This window comes from Rhineura floridana, chromosome 7 (assembly GCF_030035675.1).
Source record: "Rhineura floridana isolate rRhiFlo1 chromosome 7, rRhiFlo1.hap2, whole genome shotgun sequence".
Lineage (NCBI taxonomy): Eukaryota > Metazoa > Chordata > Lepidosauria > Squamata > Rhineuridae > Rhineura > Rhineura floridana.
In genome coordinates, this window is record NC_084486.1 from 115,581,213 (window position 1) to 115,608,155 (window position 26,943).

Sequence of the window (26,943 nt, forward strand, 5' to 3'; positions counted from 1 at the left end):
ACAAGGAAGCTTGTTAGAATACTCTTCTCAGTGGCTAACACTCTCCCCTTTCATGCTGATAGGCTCATAGGATGCTGGAGACGTAGAGACCCTGCTGGGACCCTGCTCCTAAAAAAGTAAGGTGTCTAAGACCCCCTGAGATCCTGGACGACTACACCCCTGCAGCTGCATGGGAACCCTACTCCTTTATCTTATGGCCCTCCATTATGAGAAGTTTTTCTTACCATCTGCTTCCAGTTCTTTAACCAAGCACCAATCAATAAGAGAATCTGTCCTCAGGAGCTTTTAATGAAAGACTTTATCAAAAGTTTTTAAAAGTCTAGGTACACAATGTCTACCAGATCAGTCCTATCCATACATGTTTAATGTTACTCTCAAAGAACTCTAGCTAACCATTTGCAGAAAGCATGTTGATCCTTCTTCAACTATACTTCTTTTTCTACATACTTGATACCTTTAGCAATGCTTTTGACCAATTTCCTTAGAACAGATATTATGATAATTGGTCTCTAATTTCCCCTGGATATCCTCTGGATCCCCGTTTTTAAATCACTGTTACAGTGGCTTTTTTCCCAGTCCTCTGGTACAGATAGGAGACAATCTTAGGGACAAGTTATGTATTTTTGTAAGAAGCCCAGAAATTTTGCATTTGAGTTCTTTAAGAGTTATCTGGTGAAAACAAAGCACTTTGATAAATTTTAACTCAACAGTTAATAAGTCCTAGAATTCTGTCTCTTGTTACCGATACTTGCTCAGTTCTTCAATCTCCTGTTCAGGCACAAAGATCTTTAAAATCAATCACAACTTTAAAATCAATCACACCATATGCATTTCAAAGGGTTTGGTTTGATACGCTCTGATCCATCACCTATTACAGGAAACAGGCAATTGCCATCAGTGAGGCTATAAATTTTAACTATGTTATTTAAGTATATCTTAAATCTGAACAATTAACGCCATCACCTGCAAGCATCCCTTCAGACATCTCTTTAGGTTTCCCAGTGGATGGTGTTTAATCTATTAGTTTCTGTTAACTGAACTCTAAAGCTGAAAGCTTATTGGGATATAACAACAATCCTCCTTTTTCTTTTTGGTTAATAGCTGGTGCCAAGTCTCCCCAAATTTCAAAGGGCTCTATAAGTAAAGACTTTTCATCGGTGGGACGACACGCCTTAGTTCTAATCTTTCATGCTTTCTGACACAAAGACATCAAATGAGAGAATTTCAATATGCCAAAGCAATGTTGTGTGCACTCCCTCTTTTTCTCTGTAAAGTGTATGTTTAACAACCATCTGTGCAAATTAAAATGAGAAAATCATTATTTGCATTATTTATAGTTTAATAAACATGGTCATTCCCTTTATCCTCTTGCAAAAAGACCGCAAGGAAGCCATAGAATTCTGCAGTTCAAAAGTAATATCCAGAGCTCAAGGGACTGCTGGAAGAAAATGAAAAAGAATTAGAAAGTGTCTTATGTGTAAGTCTTCAAAGCAAAGGCGAACACTTTATGTTTCATTCTTACTTACTGAAATGTAGCTTGCATATTTTATTGTTCCTATCATCTTCCCTGTTACAATCCATCCAAGGAGTTTTCAAAGAACATTAAGTCCTACAAATAAATAAACGGTGAATGATGAGGAAGATACAAAAAGGCAACAATTAATATCAAAAGGCTGACTTGAAGGGTTTCATTCAAGCCTCTTTTAATTATTAGACAGCAGTTCTTCCGAGGCAACATAGTTTTGCATCAGAAGAAATCAATCATTATGCACCTTTACAATTTTTACAGCATGCTAGTTACCTGCCTTTCAAGCTTAAAACTAGGTTGGGACCGTTTGCACTCAGTCCTGTCCGCACCTTCAGATATATTTCAGGGCCTGCCAGTGACGACAATCAGACCTTCTTGGTGGTGCCTTTGCAATTATGGAACATAATTCCTATACAGATGAAGCAGGTCCCATCTTTAGTGTTTTGAAAGAAGGCTTCACAATTTTATCTCTTCTCTAAAGGGAAGGGGATATAAATAAGGATAGCTAGCTGGGGTTTGGCTTTATGCAAACTGCTTTGAGATTTATTGATTTTTTGATTAAGCCGCCAATAAATTACTATTGTTTCATGCTGGCTTTGAGATTAATGTTACGGTTTGTTTGTTGTTAGATATTTTATATCCCACCTTCAACCCGGATGGCATTGATGCGGACACCAGCAAAGTGGGAGCCTTCTTGTGTACCCGTGAAGCCTCCCCCTCTGCAGATGTCAATGTCAATACATGGACAATGGAGGGTGGAGACAGCATGGTGAGGAATGTGGGGTCATGGCAAACTGGCATGGTTCCACTCCCAGCTCAAGGACCAAGGGTCAACTTGTGAGCTCACAAATGAAGAAGGCTCCAATTTAGAACAAATCTGTGCATATATGTGCATGAGAGTTAACTCCAACTGACTGCTAGTTTTCAGCACACCTCATATCAGAAGTGGCTCATTGGGCAGGATGGAGCCACTATGCTAGCTTTTCAGCAGGTGGGTCGCTGCTGCTTCCCAGAAAGGAGAGGGGGAGAGGGCAGGTGGAGGTTGGTACAGGGCAAATGTGGCACTGCCCCACCTAGGGAGCTGCTCAGCCTTGTATGATTGTTCAGATCAAAGGATACTATGACTACCCCCATTAGATATAATTATGCAACATTTGAATTTAAGAAAATTAAAATTCTTTACAAATTATCTGACATGTTAAGAGCAAATCTGTGTCACTTTAGGCTTTCAGTAGCTTCAGGGTGTGTGTGAGAGTGAGAAATACCATAGTACAATTGAGAGCCAGTGTCCCAGAGAGGCTGGAGTGTTAGACTTGAACTAGAATTGGGGAGAGCAGGGTTCAAAAACTCCCATTCAGCCATGAAACTCACTGGTTGGGCCTTGGGAAGTAGTCTCTCTCTATATAACCTTCTTCACAGGGTTGTTCTGAGGATAAAATAAAGAGGGAGGAGAAGCAATGTACCCATCCTGAACTCCTTGGAAGAATGGTGAGATAAAAATGTCACAGATAAAATTAAACTATGAAAATTTTGGTTAACAGCATAATAAATGTGGAAGCCCCTCTTATGAATGTATCTAGTCAGGCAGAGATCTTTCCTAGCCCTACAAGGAGATGCTGGTGGAATGAACCTGGCCCATTCTGCATGCAAACCACGTCCTTATAACAACAACCTTGAGGGACGATCCACAGCCTCTCCTTCCAAGAAGGTAAAAGTTAATTGATTTATATAATTTTGCAACAAAGTGTTACCACTTACACTGCTAGCGTGAAGTAGGAACCCAGTTAAAAGAAAGGAAGGAAATATCTAGTCACTGCTTGATTATTTCCCTCATTCTTTAACTTACTTTATGCACATCTATCAAAAACAATGTCCTTTTGTCAGCAGTGAAGACTTTTCTGTTCCAGCAGGCTTTTGGGAACTGACACTGTAACAGCTATTAAATAGGGGGCTGTTTTTACTGATTTGTATTTTGTGGAGTTTTTTTAATTTTCTGTGTCTGTGTTAGAATTGCTTAATATGTTTTTTAATAATGTTTTTAACCCTTTTTTAAAGTTTTTTTTTTTAAATTTAATGCTGTTTTGTTTTAATGTATTTTAAGATCTGTTTTTATGATGTTTTAAAGTGTTTTTAGCGCTTTGTTTACCGCCCTGGGCTCCAGCTGGGAGGAAGGGCGGGATACAAATTAAATAATAAATAAATAAATAATTGCTGTTTTGAGTGGTTTTAATGTTACAGTTAGTTTAATTACATTTTAATTATAACTTCCGTATGTTTTATTTGTATGTTATTAACTGTATTTGTTTTCATGTCTGTAAGCTGCCTTGTGTTCCAATTCTGGGGAAAAGGTGGGATATAAATGAATATAAAAACCACAATAATAAATAATACCTTGACAGCCTCATTAACACTTCATTCACTTGGCAGAGCAAGGAAAGAAATCCCAGAGGGATCCTCCAAAAGAGGGTGTCCATTGCAAAAGGAAAGACCCTACAGAAACCTGCTCTGCCAACATGGTATATAGGTGGTGTTCTTAAGTTTATTTTATTTATTTATTTATTTATTTATTTATTTATTTATTGCACTTGTATACTGCCCCATAGCTGAAGCTCTCTGGGCAGTTTACAGCAATCAAAAACATGAAAACAAATATACAATTTAAAACACATATTTTAAAAACAATTTAAAACACAATTTTAAAATTTAAAACAATATAAAAACAATTTGAAACACATGCTAAAATGCCTGGGAGAAGAGGAAAGTCTTGACCTGGCGCCGAAAAGATAACAGTGTTGACGCCAGGCGCACCTCGTCAGGGAGATCATTCCATAATTTGGGGCCATAATTAAGTTGGCTCAGTCTTAGGGTTGCTTCTTCATACAATAGTGTACATGTGCTGTCTCTGTGATTTCCAGATTTGCCGATGGGGTCATATGTCACAGCTGTCCTGAGAGCACTGCACCGGCTGCCAGTGAGCGACCAGGACCAATTCTATTTTTTTTAAAAAACCTAGAGTTTTATTTGTAAATTTAACAATGAAAGGAAATAAAAAGAAAGCAAAGAAAATAACCAAATAAGCAAAAATACTGAAGGTACAAAAATTAAATATATATATATTTCTATCAGACCAATTCAAAATGTTAGTACTGGCATACAAAGCCCTAAATAACTTGGGACTCAAATATCTAAAAGAAAGGCTCCCTAAGTATCAACCATCTGGGGGCCTATAATCAATTGGGCCCTGTTGGTGGTGGTGCTGCTAGGTAATGCCCAGATGGCATTGACCCATGATAGGGCCTTCTCGATGGTGGCTCCCAGGTTATGAAATGCCCTCCATGGTGAGGTGTGCTTAACTCCTTCCTAATTAACATTCAGGAAGAATTTAAAAACATTCCTCTACTCAGGCTTTGATGGCTAAAAGATACTGTATCCAGCAACCTTGAAATGATTCATTGTGAAAAGTTTTTAGATGTTTTTAATTAAAAAATGTTTGGTGGTGTTGTTTGCTGCTCTGGGCTCCTTTGGGAGGAAGGGTGGGATAGAAATCATAATGTGTTTTTCTATGCAGTTGTATTCCATACACTTCAGTTGGTGGCCCAGCTACGCCCCTATCTGGACAGGGATAACCTGGCTTCAGTTGTCCATGCTCTGGTAACCTCCAAGTTAGATTACTGCAATGCACTCTACATGGGGCTGCCTTTGAAGATGGTTCGGAAACTGCAGCTTGTGCAAAATGCACCAGCCAGATTGGTAACAGGGACCAGATGGTTCGTACATATGAAACTGATTCTGGCCCGCTTGCATTGGCTGCCTGTATGTTTCCAAGCTCGATTCAAAGTGCTGGTTTTAACCTATAAAGCCTTACACAGCTTGGGGCCACAATACCTGATGGAATGCCTCTCCCGACACGAACCCACCCATACACTACACTCAACATCAAAGACCCTCCTCCGGGTGCCTACTCGGAGGGAAGCTCAGGGGATGGCAACAAGGGAGAGGGCTTTCTCAGTGGTGGCCCCCAAATTATGGATCTCCCTGACAAGGTGTGCCTGGCGCGAACACTGTTATCTTTTCAGCGCCAGGTCAAGACTTTCCTCTTTTCCCAGGCATTTTAGCATGTGTTTTTAAATTGTTTTTTTTAAGTGTTTTTAAATTTGTATATTTGTTTATTTGTTTTTAATGTTTTTAATTGTTGTAAACCGCCCAGAGAGCTTCGGCTATGGGGCGGTATACAAATGTAATAAATATTATTATTGTTGTTGTTGTTGTTGTTATTGCATGTGTGGATAGAGAATATAATGGGAAATAAACCAGTGTGGCATGGTGCATAGTGTATTGGGTTTGGATGTGGGAAACTCAGATTCAAGTCTGTGTTGATGATTTTGCCTTTTTTGGATATACTTACTAAGAGAAAACAAGCACCAATCATTACAGCCTTGATTTTTACATCAAGATCTACAGGAACCTGAATACCAAAGTTGGCTGTATTAGTAAAGATGTTATTGACAAATCCAGACCAATACTTGGAAATCTTGCCAATGGTCAACATTCCATTTAGAGATTTTACCTGCAGAAAAGGAAAAGGACATATAAGGGTTGAAAGGAATGTGTAGAGAACATCATTCAGATATTTGGATAGTTGGCAGTGTGGATAAATGGAGTTAAGGCTAACATACTGGTAGTTAACTATGACAATGGGACTAATTAAAAGACAGCAAATGAATTTTAAAAAGGGGGAGGCCATGAATCACTGAAAATAGGGAAAAGAGAGTTCATTTAAATGTTTAATGGTTTAAATTCAGGATAGGTATTTTATTTCCTATGAAAACTTACCAAGTAATACAAACCATAATTTAATCTGGGCTGAAAATGACATTCCAACCAGCAGAAAGCCTACAGCAATTTAATTTAATGATTCTGGTTGTTATAATAATAATAATTTATAAAGCACGAACTTCAATTATTACAAATATATTAAATAAAAATATTTGTGACTGTTTTTATTCATCCTGCCGTCCAAAATTTTCCTAGTATTTTTCAGACAGCTATCGGGGAAAAAGAATTGCCACAATTTCAAACCAAAATGATACAGTGAAAAAATAAGATCTTTCTGCAGAAGAACTTAGCTAGAGTGGACCTTAGCCAGCCTTCTTCATAGCCTTATACCTAGTCAAACTATTGGTCCATCCAGGTCAGTATTGTCTAAACGGAGTGGCAGTGTTCTCCAGGGTTTCAGATGGGAGACAATCCCATCTCTAACGGGTGATGCAGGGATTGAATTTGGGACCTTCTGCATGCAAAGCAGATGCTCTACCACTGAGCTGTGTTGTTTCCAAGGAAGTGGCACACAGAGATATACTGCCTCTGAATACAGATGTTCCATGCAACTGTCATGGTAATAGCTGTTGATTAGAGATGAGGGACAAATTAGCATCTAAAGGTGAATCTATCCGCCTCAGCCCTTCCCGAAACAATATTCAAGCTGAAACACAGCCATCCTTCAAAATTCACACTTGTCCAAATTTTGCCGTGCAGTTCTTTAGCCAAGTAATGTGTACAAAAATGCATATGCTAGGTAAAACATGCATTAAAAGTTGTATTTTAGTGAAATTGCATTCTATAAAAGGAAATTACTTGGGAAAATGTGTCTATTGTGAGAAATTAGCATTAAATACATGAATTTTCATTAGGACTTTTTCTTTTTTTAAAAAAATCACAAACGAATATGGAAATATGGAGACCTGAACCTAAGATTGGAAAAACATGAAAATAAGAGGAACTGAAATTGAACGGATATGCCTATCCCTACTATTGACAGAAATTTGAATCCTCTTTTAAAACCATGTAAACTAGCAGCCATAACCACATCTTGTGATAGCAAATTGCTTAAATTGACTGTGCATTGTGTGAAGAAGTACTTTTGTTTGCCTATCCTGAATCTACTTCCAATCAATTTTCATGATCCCAAGTTCTGGTAATATAAGAGAGGGAGAAAATCTTCCCTCTTGTCTGTTTTCTCCAAAGCACAAAATTCCTTTTTATTGCCTTATCGGATTGGAACTGACAGAGCTGACAGTACTGGTCACGTGGTACATTTGTGAGCTGTACACCATGGAGCCATGATGCTGCCTCCCACACATCCCCAACCTGCAGAACCTATTTGTGCTAGCGGTACAAAACAAGGACTATAAGGGAGGGAAGCACACAACCCAATAACATAAATTGCATTTAAAGACTGCAAATCACAGCCAGGTTAGTTTAAATATGATGAAAATGTGCATGTTTAGAAAACTTATTGATACTTTTAAAGCAGAGTTTAAACATGTATTTTGTTCCACTTGGCATTTGATTGATGGTTTTATGTCGTATTCATGTTTTTAATTATTGCTACTGTTACAGGGTTTGGGGGTTCAGACGGATAATTTTTATGAATCCCCTTTCTAGCCTCTGATTTGGGATCTGCAAAGGAAGAAACCTGCTCCACTGGTGAGACTAGTTTCCTTTGTCAATCTAAAGGTTTAGCCAAGTTAGCCTGTGAGTTAATGGGCTTTCTGAGTGGTCAATCTGCACGTCCAAATGGATTTGGCCAAGAGAGATCTTGCTGCTATTGGAACTCTGTTCAGGGGACAGGCCCTCCTTCCCGCCTCCTGGAGCCAAGGAGAGGCTCCCACTCATCTTGGGAGTGAAGTTGGAAAGACACAGAGAGAGGTTTGTCCTCAGTGTCTATAGCTTTGGGGAGCAAGATCTGATGGACTATTAATGCCGAGACTCCCTCCATCTTATGCTCAAGTTGTGAATACATGTGTAAATAAAAACCATATATGCTGTATGACACCGCAGTGTCCACTGACCTTCCTTTGCAAGGGAACCAAGCCCTGGGTAAGCTCAGGAATCCCTGGAAGTCTCACACCGCTCAGAGATGAGTGGCACACACTGATTTAGTCCTTAATTTAATGGACTTGATTCTAATGATTTTTTCAGTATGGGTATCTTACAGCACATTCACATACATGTCTACTCATAAGTAAGCCTTATTGACTTCAGTGGGGCTTATTTCCAGGTAAGTTGGCACAGGATTATAGTCTTATTGACTTTCATTAGTTGCCTTTTGCTATATTCCCCAAAGGTGGAGTGCATTACATAAATAAATTGCAGTATTTTGACTTGGGCATTTTTGCTGTGAAAGTACATCCCACCTCTCCCTGATAGTTTGCAGACTGAAAACACTGAAAATTTAGAACATGATCAAAAGTACCTCAAAGTCAACATCGCCAAAACAACCGCAAGTTGCACAAGGGCCTATGATCTTCAGCACATCTTCATTGCTCTCATTCCTGATAGTGAACTTGGGCAGGAGAGGATCCCATTTCTGTACCACATAGCCAACTGTAGTCCCAGGAGGAGACTGGACTTCTAACTATTGGACAGTAAAAAAAAAAAGATAAACTAACAGGTGGCTTACAAAGATAATTGCTATAGATTTTAATAAAAACACATCTGGATCAAAAACAATATGACAGAATAATATTTTAAGGTTTCTTCTCCCTTTTCATTTCAATATCATATTAAGCCTTGGGGGAGGGAGGCTAATTGTGGTGTGGGGATGGACAGTCTTCAGTGAGTTCACGGCCAAGGAGGGATGGATTGATCCTTCCTTGTGCTCCTGTCCCAGTGCAAATTGCCCCTACCTATGTTTGTAATTAAAGAAAGAAAAGACTTTTGGGGTACTTTTAGCGATGCAATTAAATTAGCACCTAGTTTCAATTGGAATCTAGTTACCACTCCCAAAGGACCCCTTAGATTGCAAGTAGGACTGCCCCTTCACAGATTAAAAAAATGGAGGAATTGGGCTCAGAAAAGGCACACTCTCATGCACCCATTCCTTGAACCCAATTCCACTTCCATAGGATCCTTTAAACAGGAAAGGCAAATGCCCCCTTACAATATAAAGGGCTATGGAATAAGTGGGATGCTTATGTACATTCAGTCTCAGGTGCACTTCTAAATGTAAAATCCCATCCAGATCAGGAGGCATGTATGGATGTAAATATGTGAAAAGAAAAGATGGATGGTTACTAGGATTTACTAACCTCTTGCAGGTAACATGGAAACCAGCAGCTATTACACCTTAAAGGTCTATTCACTGTGATCACCTCTTGGCCTGTGTTGTCTGTAATCCTTATGGTGAAAGACCTCAATGGTGAGCAGAAGTTACGGTCAAAGCAGCCATTTTCTTCCACTGCGAAGTAAACTCTTTGTCCCAGGTGGTTTTTTATCTCATACTTGCTGCAGGTCTCAGTCCCGAGGATAACTAAATAAAGCCAAACATGTAGTAATGTATGTAGCCTCATTATGATTGGTTAGAGATGAAGACCATTTTGATTCAGAGCTATATCTGAATTCTGTCCAAGGCTCATTCTTTCTGGATTAGATGCTTAATATGTGTCAAATGTTTCTTAAATGAGTTTTGTTAGCTGAGTGATGATTCGATTCAATTATGTTTTCTCTGGTTTTGCGGTTTTTTATGTCAAGTGTTAATCTATAGCAAATTAAAGTTTTAAATTTATATATATTTATTTTGACATATTTATATATTGCTTTCATATGTTTCTTAGTCACAGTTGCCTCTAAGTGGTGTACAGTGACTCAGTACAATGAAATTAAAAATGAGTCAAAATACAATCAGAATTCAATTAAAATGCCTGCTGGAATTAAAAAAAAAGGCTTCATTAGATGCCAGAAGGTAAACAAGGAGAGGCCCTGTCTGACCTCAGCTGGAAGGGAGCTCCACAACATTTTGTACCGTTTTCTGTTTTTAACTTCTGATTTGCTTGTAAGCTGCCTTAGATGGGCATTTGCCCAGAAAAGTGGCTTAACAATGTTTTTAAAAAATAAAATATTGGTTTTGCTTTTCACTGCTGTATCAACAAATTAATCATACTTTAGAAATTTTAAAGAAACATTCAGTATGACATGAAAATTTAGATCTTGCATTATTTTATATTAAAGACATAATTTTAATTATAATGTAGAATCATCTGGAGGGGAGTAGGTACTTTACAGACCAATCCTAAATAGTAGCAGCTACAGAAGGTGGAGGGAGCAGGCAGCTATCAGGTGTGGATCAGTCTCTTCACTGTCCAATGCCAGCTGTGAGAGTGGCTCAGGATCCAGCAGATCCCAAGCTAGCTCAACTCTACTCTGCCCTGCCCTCAGAATGCCCCATTTCAGGGTCTTCTGCTGGGCTTAGCCTCTGCTAACAGGGACACCGCCAGTGGGGTTTCTGCTCACCCACCTCCATGTTTGGGAGGAATGTGCTGATAGACTGGCACAAGCATCTTTCTGTTGGCAGCAGCCATTGGGAGGCTAGCTGAGCTGGCCAAAGCGAGCGGAGGGGTGCCTCCACTCAATCCTGGGCCGCCTTGGGCTCCTACTGGGAGGAAGAGTGGGGTATAAATCTATTAAATAAATAAATAACATGATAAATAAAATCCAAACTCCCCATCGCCCAGTGTAACATTGGACTGTAGTGCATATGTTTTGCGGAGACTGTGCTTGTTGATATGTTTATATAACTACAAATTTATAAATTAAGAATATATTGTTTTTTGCAGTTTTATTTTTTTTGCTGCCCTTGACACCTTCACAAGGAAGGGTGGTATTAAATAAATAAATAACCATTTAAAAAGAATATGGGCTGCTAGCTCATTTGAGGCACTACCTGGCCACATTAAAGAACTTTCAAGTCCGCTTGACTTTAGTGGGAGTGTTAAGCATGGGACAAGTTCTCTTCCAATGAAATAAAAGTTCTTTCATTGGAATGAGCCCATGATTTGCCAGCATCAGACCATAGCAGATTTTTATATTTAGTGTAAGAAAATTTGAGGAGTTGGATGTCTGAGAATTCTAATACAAACTGAACTGGTCTGTCCTTCCTCAACTAAAATGTGGACCAGAACTTAGTAATCAGCCAGCTTCTTTTGCACTTCTCAAATGTTTTGACATATCTGTAGCTCAAAAATATATTTTAAAATGTATATTATTTTGAGAGAGAATATGTTCAAAAATGTGTTTAAATGTAATCTATCTATATCTATTTCTGAAGCTTAATGCAGAAATGGGGACAGAATTGATGGTCAAAGACATGCAAAAATGTTACGGACTAGAAATAAATGGATTTGACACACCTAACAGCGTTTTGAGCTGGAATATGCAGTACCTTGGAGAAGCTCCACTTGCTGGTGAATAATGATCCGGTCCAACTGTTCAGAAATGAAAATAAATAAGACAAAATGAGAACTATGGATAGCTGAGAATATTTGGAGATTTGAATATTGATCAGCATCCAGAACTAATAAATAAAAGCACTTTGCATGATATAGCAGAAATATGGTATAGTACAGTATTTATTTATTTATATTTTGCATGTATATACTACCCCATTAAACCATGTCCTCTCGCCAGTTCACCCTTTAAAAAAATCAATAAAATGCAAAGACCATCAAAACTAAAAACAGTCAATACAAAAACAAAACTGTACCAGCGCAAACGTCTGCATAAAACCAACCCCAAACCATCATATGATAGTATAGCTTAATCCAATCCCCCTCACAATGGGAGAGAGAAACGGAGTCGGTTTGAGGGGAGAAAGTGCTGAAAGTGCTTTTAGGGCAAAAGTACATTTTGTTAAAGCAGGGGTGGGGAACTTTTCCATTCCAAGGGTCGCATTCCTTCATGGACAACCTCCCAGGGGCCACAGGCCAGTGATAGGCAAGCCAGAGGGTGGGCAACAGACATGACTCTTACCTTTGTACAAAGCGCTTTTTCTTTTTGACTACTATGTGAGTTTATTTCATATGTTTTTATGTACTATTGTAATATATCATATTGTCATTCCTATTAGTTACAGTAACTGCATCTTATACTGTTGATGAGTCCCACTAACTTTGTCTGGGGTTTTTGCGTACCTTTGTACAGCAACTGGGCAGCCAGGTTGGGCACTGACTGAGGGTCCTGGCTCTGAGAGGGGTCTCTGCTGCTGGGGCCAAGTGGGTGTAGCTCCCACTCCATGATCCACCCTAGCATAGAGTCTTGGAACATGCACCCTGCAACCCAATGCTGACATGGATTGTGAAGCTGCAGCCACCCTCCCAGGCATCACCCCTGCCACTGGTACAGGCTGACTGTGCAACTTCCTGTGGCACCACAGCGATGTGTGTGCATGCTTTCCATCACCCAAGTTGGTGGCAGGGGCATCCACCCCCCCCATCATCTTGGGTGATCTTGGGCTCCTGCAGTCTGGTGCTCAAGGGCCCACTGCAGGGTAGTGCCGGCCCTGTACAACAACACAAAAGCAGATGCTTCTTTACATGTATATCTCCATCCAGGCAAGTGAGGTGTTCATTATCACAGTTCAAGACCTCATTACTGTGAGGTATGGAGCAGGGCCAGTGAGGGGCGTGGCCTAGGGAAGAGCATGTGCTGAGAAGTTTCCCAAGGGCCACGCAGATAGGCCTGGAGGCCTCCAGGCTTGAATTTCCCCACTCCTCTGCTAAATGATGTACACAGATGGTTCATCCTTCATAGGAGAGGGAATATCTCCCGAAACACTAGGTAATCTGATGTGGATAAGAAATTATTCTGAGACTCAAATCAACTCTGAGTGAGCAAGTAAGGGCTGTCTCTAGTTGGAGTGCCAGAAAGAAGTCACCACTGTGAATGCCTGCTTGAAGATAGATCAGGTGTGTGACCGTAATGCTTTAAGGCAAGGGAGAGACCTCAGGCCTGAGAGTAGGGAGGATGCAGTCCTCCAGGCATCCCTTTCTGGCCTTGGGACTATGGCCAGCCACACTCTCTTTCCCCAGGCCACCATCCTCATTGGCTGCACTTCACACCCACATTGAATGTTTTTGACTAGTTAGAATGTGCCTTAGAACTCTGATTATGACTTCTGCTTGCCTGAATGGAGAACAGAGAGGGGTTTTTGAGTGTACAGAAACTAGCCTACAAAGGCTAAAAATACCCATCATTGCTCCTCCTACTTTTGCCTCTGGCCCACCCATCACTGGCATGTGGTCCCTGAAAGATTGCCCAGAAAGGAATGTAACACCTTGGGCTGAAAATGGTTTCCCACCCTGCTTTGAGAACTCAAGTTATTCCTCAATTCAGTCTGAGAAGCAGGGAAGTGACTTCTGTCCCACTGTAAACACATTTCTTGGGGTGACTCATGAGACATCCAGAACAGTAGAGTATTCAAAAAACCCAAAACTGTAGCTCAAATAAAGAATTTGATGCCTGCCCACTTTACAGGAAAGAACCACATCAAAAACAAAACATGATTACCAACAATAGTAATTCCTCGTCCAGTAATCCCCTTGGCATGAGCACTTTTGACAATATGCAAGTTTATCCCTTTAACTGTCTCAAAGTTCATCCCCTGTTCATTGTACAGAAAAGCCTGGAGAAAAAATGGGGCAACTTCCAACTGCAATTCTAAAAAAAAAAAATGCTTTCTGAAGCAGCTCTTGCCCTTGTTGAACTGGCTTTCTATTAACAATTTTCATGGAGTATTTGGAAGTGTTTGATCACATACAATATTCCCGGGCAAGAAGTCTCACATCTATGTACACTGATGGTGTGACATGAGTTCTAAGGCTTTGTAATTTAGATTTGATTTCAGCAGATCCAGCTATAAATCCAAGGTCCAGTTATAAATCAAAAGTTTTGTTTTTCAGAAAACTTCAAAGCGAACTTCTTTCATTCTACAAACATGAGCCTGCAACAGAATATCAGAATAAGTGGGCCCTTTGCAAGAATACCTATGGACTGCCTTCAAGTCAATTCCGACTTATGGTGACCTTGTGAATAGGGTTTTCATGGTAAGTGGTATTCACTTAAGAAGGATAGCTTCCTGAACATTTGCTCAGCACTCAAATACCATGACAGACAAATGTAGGTAGTGGTGTTTGTTCATAAGGGGAGGAAAAAAATATAGAATCACAGAATCGTAGAGCTAGAAGGGGCCTATAAGGCTATTGAGTCCAACCCCCTGCTCAATGCAGGAATCCATCTTAAAGCATACCTGACAGGTGGCTGTCCAGTTGCCTCTTGAATGCCTCCAGTGTTGGAGAGCCACCACCTCTCTAGGTAATTGGCCCCATTGTCATACTGCCCTAACAGTTAGGAAGTTTTTCCTGATGTTCAGTCGAAATCTGGCTTCCTGCCACTTGAGCCCATTATTCCATGTCCTGCACTCTGGGATGCCTGAGAACAGATCTTGTACTCTGTGTGGCAACCTTTCAAGTATATCTACAGTATGGTAATACCTGGTCAACCAAGAGCTTTCAAGTCCTTCACAACTCTTTACCAGACAAATTGTTCAGCAAAATGGGGGGAGAGAAAAAAAGTGATGTGTATACCTCAAAAGTCTGCGGTTTGTAACAGTTTTAAGGTGGATAGCAGGTTTGCAGACAGGTTTCAAGAGGCATCCAAGACTAGAGGGAGGGGGGAAGATAGAGAGGGTTGGAGACCCTGTGGCCCTCCAGATGTTGATGGACTACATTTTCCATTATCCCTGACCACTGGCCATGCTGGCTGGGGCTGATGGGAGTTGGAGGCTAATGACATCTGGAAAGCCACAGGTTTTCCATCCCTGGTTTAGGCAAACCCTCCATTTCTGGAAAAGTTGTTTCAGAAAAGAAATAACTGAAAATCTTGCATGCATCTGCTCAACCTACCTCTGACACTTCATCATACCAGGAAACAGGACAGAGTGTTTAGTTACCTACTGTAGAGGAAAGGTCAAGCATGGGATGGAATTGCCCAATAGCAAAAACACCACTCTATTCCCAGTGGAGGAAGCAGCACTGGCCAACACAGTTCTCATGCTGTGTTGATGTGTGGCATCCCCAAGGTGCTTGTGAAGGCAATTCATAACTACCCCAAAGGAAAAAAGTACCATCTGGAATTGCTATGCTTCTGAGGAGGAAAAAATGTTTCGAACACATCTGGAGTGAAATGTGAAGTAAATTACAAGAGAAGATAGATAATCAGTCCCAAGGTGAAAATTACAATAATCTGTTGATCCATTTTACAGAATCACAAAAAGTTAAAGACACAGCAGATCATTTTGGCAAGATGGAAGTAAATTTAAAACAGGCTGTTCAAACACATCTAACGTAAAGTTAGTTTGAAATGGAACACGACCTGGCTTAGGTACTCCAGACCAGGAGGCAAACTGGCAGGAGGCTGCGTTTGTTTCCAGACGACAGTGTTTTCTAAAGCCTTTGGTTGATCTGGAGGCTCTGGAGAACCAGAAAGAGGATGTTGTATGGTTTTTTGAATGTGGCCTGAAATATCTGCATGAAACAGTTAAAAAGTTGTTAATAAGAATAGGTGTTAGTTTGGTCAATAACAGTAGTGCTATTCAGACATTACATCTCCATCATGTGAGGCTCACATTCCCCTGTCACAAAATATCTTGACCAGCTCTGGATCTATCACTGTGAAAGGTGGGTAACTCAATTAGGCTATACCCACACAATATATTTAAAGCATTATGAAGCCACTTCGTCATGACTTCCCCCAAACATTCAGGGAACCATAGTTTGGTAAGCAGCTGGAGGAAGGAGAAGTGTGCAGAGGCCAGAGAAAGAACTGTGGGTGGAGGGACCTCGTTGGGACCTCCGGGAAACTCACCAAACAAAATCTGCTGCAGCCTGGAACTGGGTATGTATGGTGCAGCTGACTGCTGAATGGGACACAGTTGGGCACAGCCTGAGGAAACTCCCACCACCTTGGTGCCTGCCCATAAAAGCAACCTAGAGTGAGAGGCTAAGGCTGTGGGCACAGCAGCTACTTCAAAAGCAGACAGAATGGTTTTTCTGGCTGCACTTTGAAGCAACACTGTCCTCTAATGGTCACATCTTCCTTCCCCATTGCTGCCTTCAGACCTTTCAAGACCACCCACAGCAAAGTATTGGGCCAATCGCTGTCTCTGCCTGAGCCTGCAGCAAAGCATTTCCATTGGCCATACCTGGAAGACAAAGGGGTTGATCTATCAATCAGTTGTGAAACCTCCATGAAACTGATTTTTTAAAAAATGGGCACTGGAACTGATCTAACAAGGTTATAAGAGTAAAAAGGGGCAGAGTTTGACTAGTGTCATATGCTCCCGTATTGAGAAAAGGGAGGCAGAGACACACTGGAAGTGGCACAACAGTAAATGTTTTTCTACACTAGGATGATGTCAGCAGTTTTCAGCAGCAGTTTTCAGCAGCTGTGTTTTTGTGAGATTTTCTTTTGTGTGTGTGGATGGAATGAGCTGTGTTTGGGCCCTGGTGAGAGCCAGGGTGGATGTATGGAGTCCTGGGTGAGAGCCAGGCGGCTGAGAGGGGACCTGTGTCAGATGGAGAAGAAGAAATTGATATTGGTTTATATTTACATATTTATATTGGATTGATTGTTAAATCGCTCTGGGAAGTGTGGCTGTGTGACGGAAACATGGGTCTCCTAACAACTCTCAGTACCCCTAACAAACTAAAATTATAGGTTTTTGTTGGGGAAAAGCCATGATTGTTTAAAGTGGTATAAAAGTGCTTTAAATGTATGGTGCAGACGTGGAATTAATGTGCGAAGTCTGTATTGTTTGATGCTTCTAATTACTGTTTGAAAAAGTTTTTTTTTTAAAAAAAGGACTTCCTTTTTTTCTCCATCCATGAGACAAACAGAATTCTCAAGCTTTTATTTCCAACATCTTATCCCCCCCACCCCCCCACACTACCAGAGGTAAGGATGGCTGAATCTGTTAGTTTCTCTCCAGTTTTTCAGTCTTAAATTTCAGTTCACCACAGTGAGGAGATTTGAGAGTGCTGAAGAATCCGAGAGCAATGCCATCAGGAGTCTAGACCAAGAGGCTAGGCTCTTAGCAGGGGCACCCACGGCGGAATGGTCAAAGCTGAGACACCAGACTAAGATGCATCCAAACTCAGAGGAAGGCAATGGTAAACCACTTCTGAATACCTCTTACCACAAAAGCCCTATGAACAGAGTTCTGAGTTTGAGTTTTAGAAAATTTGGCAACATTTTATTCTAAAATACACATTTTTGCATATTAATTTCACTAATACATGATTTGATCATGGATGAAGGTGCTGATTTGGTGTGCATTACCAAGATCTGGGTGGGTGAGCTGGGAGGAGTTGATCTGACCCAGCATGGCCCACCTGGATACTCGGTGCAACACCAGCACAGGCTGCAGGGATGGGGGGGAGGAGTTGCTGTGGTCTACACAACTTCCATCTCTGTTACCAGGAAACCATTCTGTATTGGAGCTGGCTGTGGGGGCCTGCACCTGGTGTCGGGCCAAGGAGACAGGAAACTAGAGTTGCTGCGGGTGTACCATCCACCCTGCTGCCTGGCAGTTTCTTTGACCGAGCTGGCAGAGGCCGTCTGAGCTGTGGTATTGAAGGAGCCCAGAACAACAGTCCTGGGTGATTTCAATGTCCATGCTGAGTCTGCCTCTAGTGTTCCAGCTCAGGACTTCATGGCCTTCATGATGACCATGGGGCTGTCTAGGGTTGCCAGGTCTCCGGTTTTTGGCCGGAGTTTCAGGGAAAAAGGGGCCGTCTCCGGCCTCTGGCAATACTTTGCTTAAACTGGATGATCTCCGGCTTTTCATTGGCCGCCTTCCCGCCCTTTGTCATTGAGGCAGGGAGAGCTGGTGCCGCCAGGGCCGGGCTCTGTCTTCCCAGGCAGCAGCCTGTCTTGGACAGGGGCGGGTGGGAGCGGCAACGAGGGGCTGGCCCTGGGCATGCGAGGCGGGCGCTGCTTAAAAGGCCAGTCAGGCGAGCGCGGCGCTGTCATTCTCCCTCCTGCTGTGGGCGCCGCTGGGCAGGAGTGGCCGCGATGGAGCTCGGCAGTGGAGGCGGCGGCGGCGGCGGCCGCAGCATCTCTGGCTGGGGAGCGCATCGCAGCCGCTGCCGCCCAGCGGCGCCCACAGCACGAGGGGTGAAGCGGCTGGGTGTCCTCGGGGCTAAGAAGGAGCTGGCCCCGTCCGGCATCCACTGCTGCTGTGGGTAGCAGGCTGGAGAGAGAGAGAGAAAGAGAGAGAGGCTGGAGAAAGAGAGAGATGCGGGAGAAAGAGAGATAAAGAGAGAGAGGCTGGAGAAAGAGAGAGATGCTGGAGAGAGAGAGAGAGATGCTGGAGAAAGAGAGAGATGCTGGAGAAAGAGAGCGATGCTGGAGAGAGAGAGAGATGCTGAGAGAGAGAGAGAAAGAGAGAGATGCTGGAGAGAGAGAGAGAGAGAGAGAGAAAGAGAGCGATGCTGGAGAAAGAGAGAGATGCTGAGAGAGAGAGAGAAAGAGAGAGATGCTGGAGAGAGAGAGAGAGAGAAAGAGAGTGATGCTGGAGAAAGAGAGAGATGCTGGAGAAAGAGAGAGATGCTGAGAGAGAGAGAGAAAGAGAGAGATGCTGGAGAGAGAGAGAGAGAGAAAGAGAGCGATGCTGGAGAAAGAGAGAGAGAGAAAGAGAGAGAGAGAAAGAGAGAGAGAGAGAGAGAGAGAGAGAGAGAGAGAGAGAGAGAAAGAGAGCGATGCTGGAGAAAGAGAGAGATGCTGAGAGAGAGAGAGAAAGAGAGAGATGCTGGAGAGAGAGAGAGAGAGAAAGAGAGTGATGCTGGAGAAAGAGAGAGATGCTGGAGAAAGAGAGAGATGCTGAGAGAGAGAGAGAAAGAGAGAGATGCTGGAGAGAGAGAGAGAGAGAAAGAGAGAGAGAGAAAGAGAGAGAGAGAGAGAGAGAGAGAGAGAGATGCTGGAGAAAGAGAGAGATGCTGGAGAAAGAGAGAGATGCTGAGAGAGAGAGAGAGAGAGAGAGAGAGAGATGCTGGAGAGAGAGAGAGAGAAAGAGAGCGATGCTGGAGAAAGAGAGAGATGCTGGAGAGAGAGAAAGAGAGAGAGGCTGGAGAGAGAAAGAGAGAGTTTGGCCCTAATCCTCAGTTTCTTACTATTTCCTCTGGATAATTGCACTGCTGGAAACGGACAGAATCATCATGTAATTGTCTTTTCTTGACAGGATGTGGGAGTGAGATTGAAATGACAACAAATAGGAATGTGTGCCATTGTTCCATTTTTCTGCACATTTCCCATCTCCCCAAAGCAGCCTTCCCCAACCTGGTGCCTTCCAGATATCTTTGGGCATACAGCTGCCACCAGCTAACATCTGGAGGGCACCAAGCTGGGGAAGTCTGCCCTAAATTGTCAGCTGCTTCAGGTCTATCAGATCTAAGCATATGGTCACCCTGTTGTAGGAAAGTTCCCAATAAACTGACTCGTGTTGTCTCATTAAGTCTCTAATGTGGCAATTTAAGCGAACAGACCTGATCTTGTTCTGGGTTTTGGACTTCCAGCAGGGGCTTAGACTAGAAGGACTAAAAGGCCCCTTCTAGCTCTGTGATTCTATGCTACATGTAAGTGTGTGTGTGTGTGTGTTACACACAAACGCACAGGCACACACACAAGCATACTTTTTTTCTTTGATCAATTTTGCTTAGAAAAAAAGTGTCTTGTTCTTGTCAGTTGACTTCCTTTTTTATTCTTTGTATGTACTTAAACAAGCTGGTCTGTTTTAAAAGAAAAGCTTGGTGGTGTTTGTGAGAGCCCACGAAAGAGCAATTTCAGGTAACTGCCACAGCCAAATGGTTAAGAATTGGCCTTATGACATAATGTGTACTGGCTGGTCTCTACAGAATTCCAAACACCATTTCAGACTTAAGGCTGCCATCTATTATCCCAAAGGCAGCCAAAGTAGCATCCTCCAGATATTGTACTAAAACTCCCATGAGCCCTATCCTGCTTGGCCAGCAATCACAATAAAGTCCAAAAACTTGACTGCATCTGTTTAATTATATGCATGGAAATGGAAATGGACTGCCTTCAAGTCGATTCCGACTTATGGCTACCCTATGAATAGGGATTTCATGGTAAGCGGTATTCAGAGGCGGTTTACCATCTAAGGCTAGTACTCCCCACCTGGCTAGGGCCTGCTCAGCTTGCCACAGCTGCACAAGCCAGTCCCTTCCTTGTCCGCAACTGCCAGCTGGGGGAAATGGCTCCTTGCGACTATGCACCTTGCCCACAGGTGGCAGGGCACATAATCCCTGAGCCACTCACTGTGGGGGTGATCTTTAGCTGGCCTTTGACATCCAGGAGACACGAGTGGGGATTTGAACTCATAGACTCTGGACTCCCAGCCAGGCTCTCCTCCCCACTGTGCTATACCATCTGTTGCATGAGCATACAGTTAACATACAACTGACTTCACAGCACCATGCAGATAACAACTGGCTCACTCTGCATTAGCATAGCTGCTGCAAGCACTCTTAGTTCATTTTTACAAGATAGTTCAACATGCTACCTTGTTCATTAAAAAAATGCATTCATTCCTGACTTTACCTCTTACCACTTCTCCAGGCTGTAAAAAATAAAATAAAACACCTTCCACTTTCCTTTTTTGTATCTTTAATTCAGTTGTTGTTGTTAATGTGCCTTCAAGTCAATTTCAACTTATGGTGACCCTATGAATCAGCGACCCCAATAGCATCTGTCATAAACCACCCTGTTCAGATCTTACAAGTTCAGGTCTGTGGCTTCCTTTATGGAATCAATCCATCTCTTGTTTGGCCTTCCTCTTTCTACTCCCTTCTGTTTTCCCCAGTATTATTGTCTTTTCTAATGAATCATGTCTTCTCATTTTGTGTCCAAAGTATATGTGTCCAAAGTCAGAGGAAGGCAATGGTAAACCACCTCTGAATACCTCTTACCATGAAAACCCTATTCATAGGGTCACCAAAAGTTGGGATCAACTTGAAAGCATTCCATTTCCATTTTCCATCCATACTCCCTAAGATGGTAAGAAGGAATGACCTTGTCACTTCAGCTGGACCTCTTTTAGGTAAGATTTCTATTTTAATTTCCAATCAGAAAATTTTTTTTGAATGGTATGCTGCACGCAAGCGTGGTTGATACAATGTATCATGCTTCATGACGTCACTAGGGCCCGCCCCATGATGTCACTAGGGCCTGCCCCATGATGTCACTAGGGCCCGCCCCATGACATCACTAGGGCCCACCCCGTGATGTCACTAGGGCCCGCCCCATGACGTCACTAGGGCCCGCCCTCATTTTCTCAGGTTTTTGGATGGTTCCGACCTGGCAACGCTAGGGCTGTCTCAAATTGTCACCGGCCCAACCCATATGGCAGGGCACACCCTTAACTTGGTTTTTGCTCCAGATGAAAGGTGGTCTGGAGATAGGGGGGTGGATGTCTTCCCATTGTCATAGTCAGACCACTTCCTGGTGAAGTTTAGACTATGGCTCCAATCCTCCCCTGCAGGAGTGATGGACAGACTAAGATGGTCCGCCCCCAGAGACTAGTCGAATCCACAAGATTCCTGAATGCTCTGGGGGAGTTCCCAGTAGATAAAGCAGGTGACCCTGTTGAAACCCTTGTCATGCTATTGAACAGCAGGGCGCATCAGGCTTTTGACACGGTTGCCCCTGAGCACTGTCTCTGGCATTGTGTAGCCCAGTTTGCACCTTGGTACACTAGTGGACTATGGGTAATGAAACAGGCTGGATGATGGCTAGAGCGCAAGTAGCAAAAGTTGAGCTGTGAGGCTGATTGGGCACAAGTAAAACATCATCATCATCATCATCATCATAAATTTTATTTTTCAGTCGCCTATCTGTCTGGGTTAGGGACACTCTAGGCGACGTACAACAAAATTAAAAACAATACATATAAGTATCAGCATAACCAAATTTAAGCTAAAAAACCATCCTTCAGTTCATAATAACATAAAATTAATCTGTCCCAATCTGGTAGGCCTGCCTGAATAGCCAGGACTTTAAGGCTCGGTGAAAGCTGGACAAGGAGGGAGCATGTCTGAGATCAAAAGGGAGGGAGTTCCAAAGGGTGGGGGCCACAATAGAAAATGCCCTCTCTCTGGTCCGTACCAGCCTAGCTGTTCTCACCGGTGGGACCGAGAGAAGGTCTTGCGAGGCTGATCTCGTCAGGCGGCATAATCGATGATTCTGGAGGCGTTCCTTCAGATATACTGGGCCGAAACCGTATAGGGTTTTAAAGGTCAACACCAACACCTTGAATTGGGGCCGGTAAACAACTGCTAACAACATCATAACCATGCCTACTGTGCAGCCCACTTCTCTGCCACCATCACATCCTCAAGTAGCCATCCAATGGAGCTTTTCCATATTGTCAGTGGTCTGTTGACATCTGCTCCAGGAAATGGGAGTTGTAGACCCTTCGGAGACCCACTGTGAATGTTTTGCAAGGCACTTTGAGGGTAAAGTTGTTTGCCTCCGTAGCAGTCTTGATGCGTCATCCACATCTACTGTAGTCCCCAGTGAGGTGGCCAGTGCAACGTCTGCTGCAACTTCTTGGGACCAGTTTCAGTTGATGTGGCCTGATGACATGGACAAAGTGCTTGCGACGATGCAGCCAGCAACATGCCCTCTCAACCCATGCCCTTCCTGGCTTATTAAAGCTTGCAGAGGGGGGTTAACCGATTGGATCCAGGGTGCGGTCAATGCATTGTTGTGGGCAGGGCTGGCACCAAAGTGTGGCCAGGTCGGGCCCTGGCTGAGGGTCCCTGCAGCCCAAAGGGCCCCCTGAAGGGACCCTCATTAGGGTGGGAGAGTAGCATTCTCCTTCCACGATCCATGGCAGGGTCCTTGCTGTGGATCGCAGAGTTGGAGGTTCCAGGCCACCCACCCATTCAGTCGCTCCACCTATCTCTCTCCTGTGTTCTGCTGCTGTGTGCACCGGGCTGCCATCAATGGTGGGGGAGGCTTCTTTAAGAGGCTGATGCCCCTACAGCCATCTTGTACATGCATGTAGCGGCGGCGGCATCAGCCCCTTAGAAAAGCCTCCGCCACCATCTTGGTTGATGGCAATCCTGGACATGCAGCAGCAGAACACAGGACAGAGGTAGGTGGAAAAGGCAGGAGCTACGGGCCTGGGGAAGGCTGGTGCGCAAGGGCACAGTCATGCCTGGTGCCAGCCCTGGTTGTGGGAGGGAGTGGTTCCAACCATCCTGAAAGCGGTGATCTGACTACTCCTGAAAAAGCCCACCCTGGACCCATTAGTTTGTGACAACTACCGCCTAGTTGCAAATACCCCCTTCTAGGGAAGGTGATTGAGAGGGTTATGACACAGCTATTGCAATTACTCTTGGATGAAACAGACTATCTGGACTAGGGTTGCCAGGTCAAGCAACCCAAAACCTGAGATTTGAGGGGCAGGCCCGAATGATGTCACGGGGTGGGCCCTAGTGATGTCATTAAGCATGATACATTAAGCATCAATCACAGTTGCTTGGAGCATACAATTAAAAAAAATCTGATTGGAAATTAAGATAGAAATCTTAGCTAAAAGATGGAGCCTGGGTAGCGAACATTTAATCTAGCCTACTCGCTTTCAGCAAGAAGGGTTGAGTGCCTTCAGGCCAGGCCAGTCATCAGAAGGCCACTGTAGGGACAAAGGAGCCTAGTGTTGTGGAGATGTTAGATGGGAGCTTTGGGAGGTAAAGATGGATGCTCCTGAAGGCTGCAATTCTAAACACACTTACTAAGGGATTAAGCCCCATAGAACTCAACAAGACTGACTTCTAGTAGATATAGTTTGGATTGTGCTGTTGGTAAAGCTTGACTAGGGATCCTCTGCAAAGACATCCATATCCAAGCAGGGTTGGCAACCCCCTGCCTGGAATGCCCTGCCCTTATCTTTTAACGTGGCTGCTCCAAACTTCTTTACAGATTTGACCCTTCACTTCAGAAAGAGGTCTGAGAAATGAGTAAGAGTAAGAAGTATCTTTTAAAATTGTTCTTTTCAATTCACTCTTGAATGCACATCATGCCTAGGGCAGATCCACACCATTCATTTAAAGCACATTCAACACCCATTTGAAGAACATGAATCCCACCACAGAATCATGGGAACTGCAGTTTGGTAAGAGTGGTGAGAACTATAACTGTGACGGGGAAATGACACTTCCCAGGATTCTTTAGGGGACGTCATGCGCTTCAAATGCAAGTTGGATGTGCTTTAAACGTATTGTGTGAATCCACTTAATAAATTTAACCTGCATGTAAATTGTTTTAATTAATTTTTCAAAATGGAAATGAGCTATAAACTGTAATGGGTGACCAAGGGCTGCTCACCATCTCTCAGCCTATCTGCCCCTGAGGATGAAAACAATGGAGAACCATGACCACCCCAAGGCATACTTAAAATGTAAAGGAAGTATTGTACCACCATAGTGTGAAATCGGATACTTATTGGGACACAGTATGACAAAATATTTATATAAACATGACTATCAAATATGTTCATTATTTACACAACCTGTAAAGATACTTATAGTGCAATCCTGTGTTTGTTTACTCAGAAGCAAGTCCCAATGTATTCAATGGGGCTTACTCAACCAGGGAAAACTGTACCCTGAAGTGATAAGGAACTTGTTCTTTTAACAAGCCTTTTAAGTTGAGACCTTATCCCAGTCTGTGTCTGTGTTAGAATTGCTTTTTAATATGCTTTTAAACCTTTTCTTTAAAAAAAATGTTTTTAAAGCTTTTAAAAATGTTTTTAAAGATGTTTTGTTTTAATATGTTTTAAAGTCTGATTTTATGATTTTTAAAGTGTTTTTAGTGCTTTTGTTTGCCGCCCTGAGCTCCTACTGGGAGGAAGGGCAGGATATAAATCAAATAATAAATAAATAAAAATAAATAAATAAATTTCATTCACTCAACCCAAAATTCAGAATCATGCCACTTTAAGCTGTTTTGCAACTGTTTATACTTGTTTTATGGTTATTGGTTTTTAAAGTGATTTATTTCTTATTGTGAGCTGCCATGGTTTTCAGTCACCAACCCTACCTCACAGGGTTGATGGAAAGGACACACACACACAGAGAGGTGTAAAAATACACCCCATATAATCCTAACCATGTCTACTCAAAAGTAAGTCCTAATGGAGTATTAGATTAAATACTTTCATATTTCATAGCCCAGGGTCTGACTCTTGCACAGAAGAGAAAAAAAACTTTAAGCCATATTACTTACACAAACTGCAAAATCTGAAAGCCTCCATTTTCTGACGTTGAAATTAAGTTTAGGCATGCCTGGATCAAGAAGTCACAACCTGGCTTCATTTATTGGCTACAATCCTGAAAGGGCCAGAACTTGAACAAGTTACTTTTTTAAACTACAGCTCCCATCAGCCCCAGCCAGCATAGCCACTGGATTGGGCTGATGGGAGTTGTAGTTAGAGCTAGGAGCTGTTCTAAACATCTGTAAAACAGATTTAACAGTCATGTGGGGGCAGTTGACATTTTGGTGTATATCTCGGGAACCAGACCACCTAGAAACTTAATTTTTAAAAAAATTGAAGCTGAGATTCCAGAGATTAAGGGGCACTAGCCGGAGAGTCGGAGGGCCCCCCAAAAAACCAGAGACTCTGGTCAAAAACCAGAGACCTGGTAACCCTAATCTGGACCCATTCCAGTCTGGGTTCAGTCATGGTTATGGGACTGAATCGGCCTTGGTCACCCTGATGGATGACCTTTATCAGGAGAAGGACAGGGGGAGTGTGACCCTGTTATTCTTACTTGATCTCTCAGGGACTTTTGATACAATTGACCCTGGTATCCTTCTGGGCCGACTTGGTGAGATGGGTATTGGAGGTACTGTTTTACAGTAGTTCCAATCCTATCTACAATGTCGCTCTCAGAGAATAGCATTGGGTGACTGTCTTTCGGCCCACTGGCAGTCGTGTTATGGGGTGCCACAGGGTACCATCTTGTCCCCCATGCTGCTGAACATCTATATGAAGCCCTTGGGAGCAGTCATCAGGAGATTTGGGGTGAGGTGTGAACAGTATGCTGACGATACCCAGCTCTATTTCTCCGTAACATCTGAATTGGAAGAGGCCATGCAAGCCTTGGACTGCTGCCAGGACTCGGTGGTGGGCTGGATGAGGGCCAATAAACTGACTCTGAATCCTAGCAAGAGGGAGATGCTGTGGGTTGGTGGTTCCCGAGTTCGGATAATTGGTCGGTTGCCTGCTTTGGATGGGGCTGAATCCCCTCTGAAAGAGCAGGGCTGAAGATGCTCTTGGATCCATCTTTGTTGCAGTGGCTAGGAGTGCTGTTTACCAGTTTTGGCTGGTAAGACAGCTGCAGTCATTTCTGGACTGGGATAGCCTGATCACTGTTGTCCATGCATTGGTAACCTTCAGGCTGGATTACTGTAATGCACTCTATGTGGAGCTACCCTTGAAGTTGGTATGGAAACTGCAGCTGGTGCAAAATGCGGCAGCAAGACTTCTCACTGGGGCAAGG

At 42.9% G+C, this 26,943-nt stretch overlaps 1 protein-coding gene across 7 annotated transcripts; it reads right to left on the bottom strand.

Moving 5' to 3' along the window:
- Positions 1 to 280: 280 nt before the first annotated feature.
- On the bottom strand, positions 281 to 25,738 carry PLSCR5 (phospholipid scramblase family member 5). Of its 7 annotated transcripts, none has more exons than XR_009763840.1 (9): positions 25,667 to 25,738; positions 15,734 to 15,885; positions 11,748 to 11,790; positions 9,619 to 9,839; positions 8,784 to 8,945; positions 5,934 to 6,095; positions 2,900 to 2,954; positions 1,802 to 1,937; positions 1,527 to 1,609 (listed from the first exon to the last, which is right to left on the bottom strand). XR_009763840.1 is itself a non-coding variant. In XM_061634472.1 (8 exons), exons 1-7 carry the CDS (start codon positions 25,692 to 25,694, stop codon positions 1,571 to 1,573), a joined length of 807 nt encoding a protein of 268 aa, XP_061490456.1. In that variant the 5' UTR covers positions 25,695 to 25,738; the 3' UTR covers positions 281 to 1,435; positions 1,527 to 1,570. The 7 variants fall into 7 exon arrangements, 4 of the variants coding, with proteins under 4 accessions (XP_061490456.1, XP_061490454.1, XP_061490458.1 ...); XR_009763839.1 differs by having other exon boundaries at positions 1,802 to 2,003; XM_061634472.1 differs by lacking the exons at positions 1,802 to 1,937; positions 2,900 to 2,954 and adding an exon at positions 281 to 1,435.
- Between the last annotated feature and the right edge of the window lie 1,205 nt (positions 25,739 to 26,943).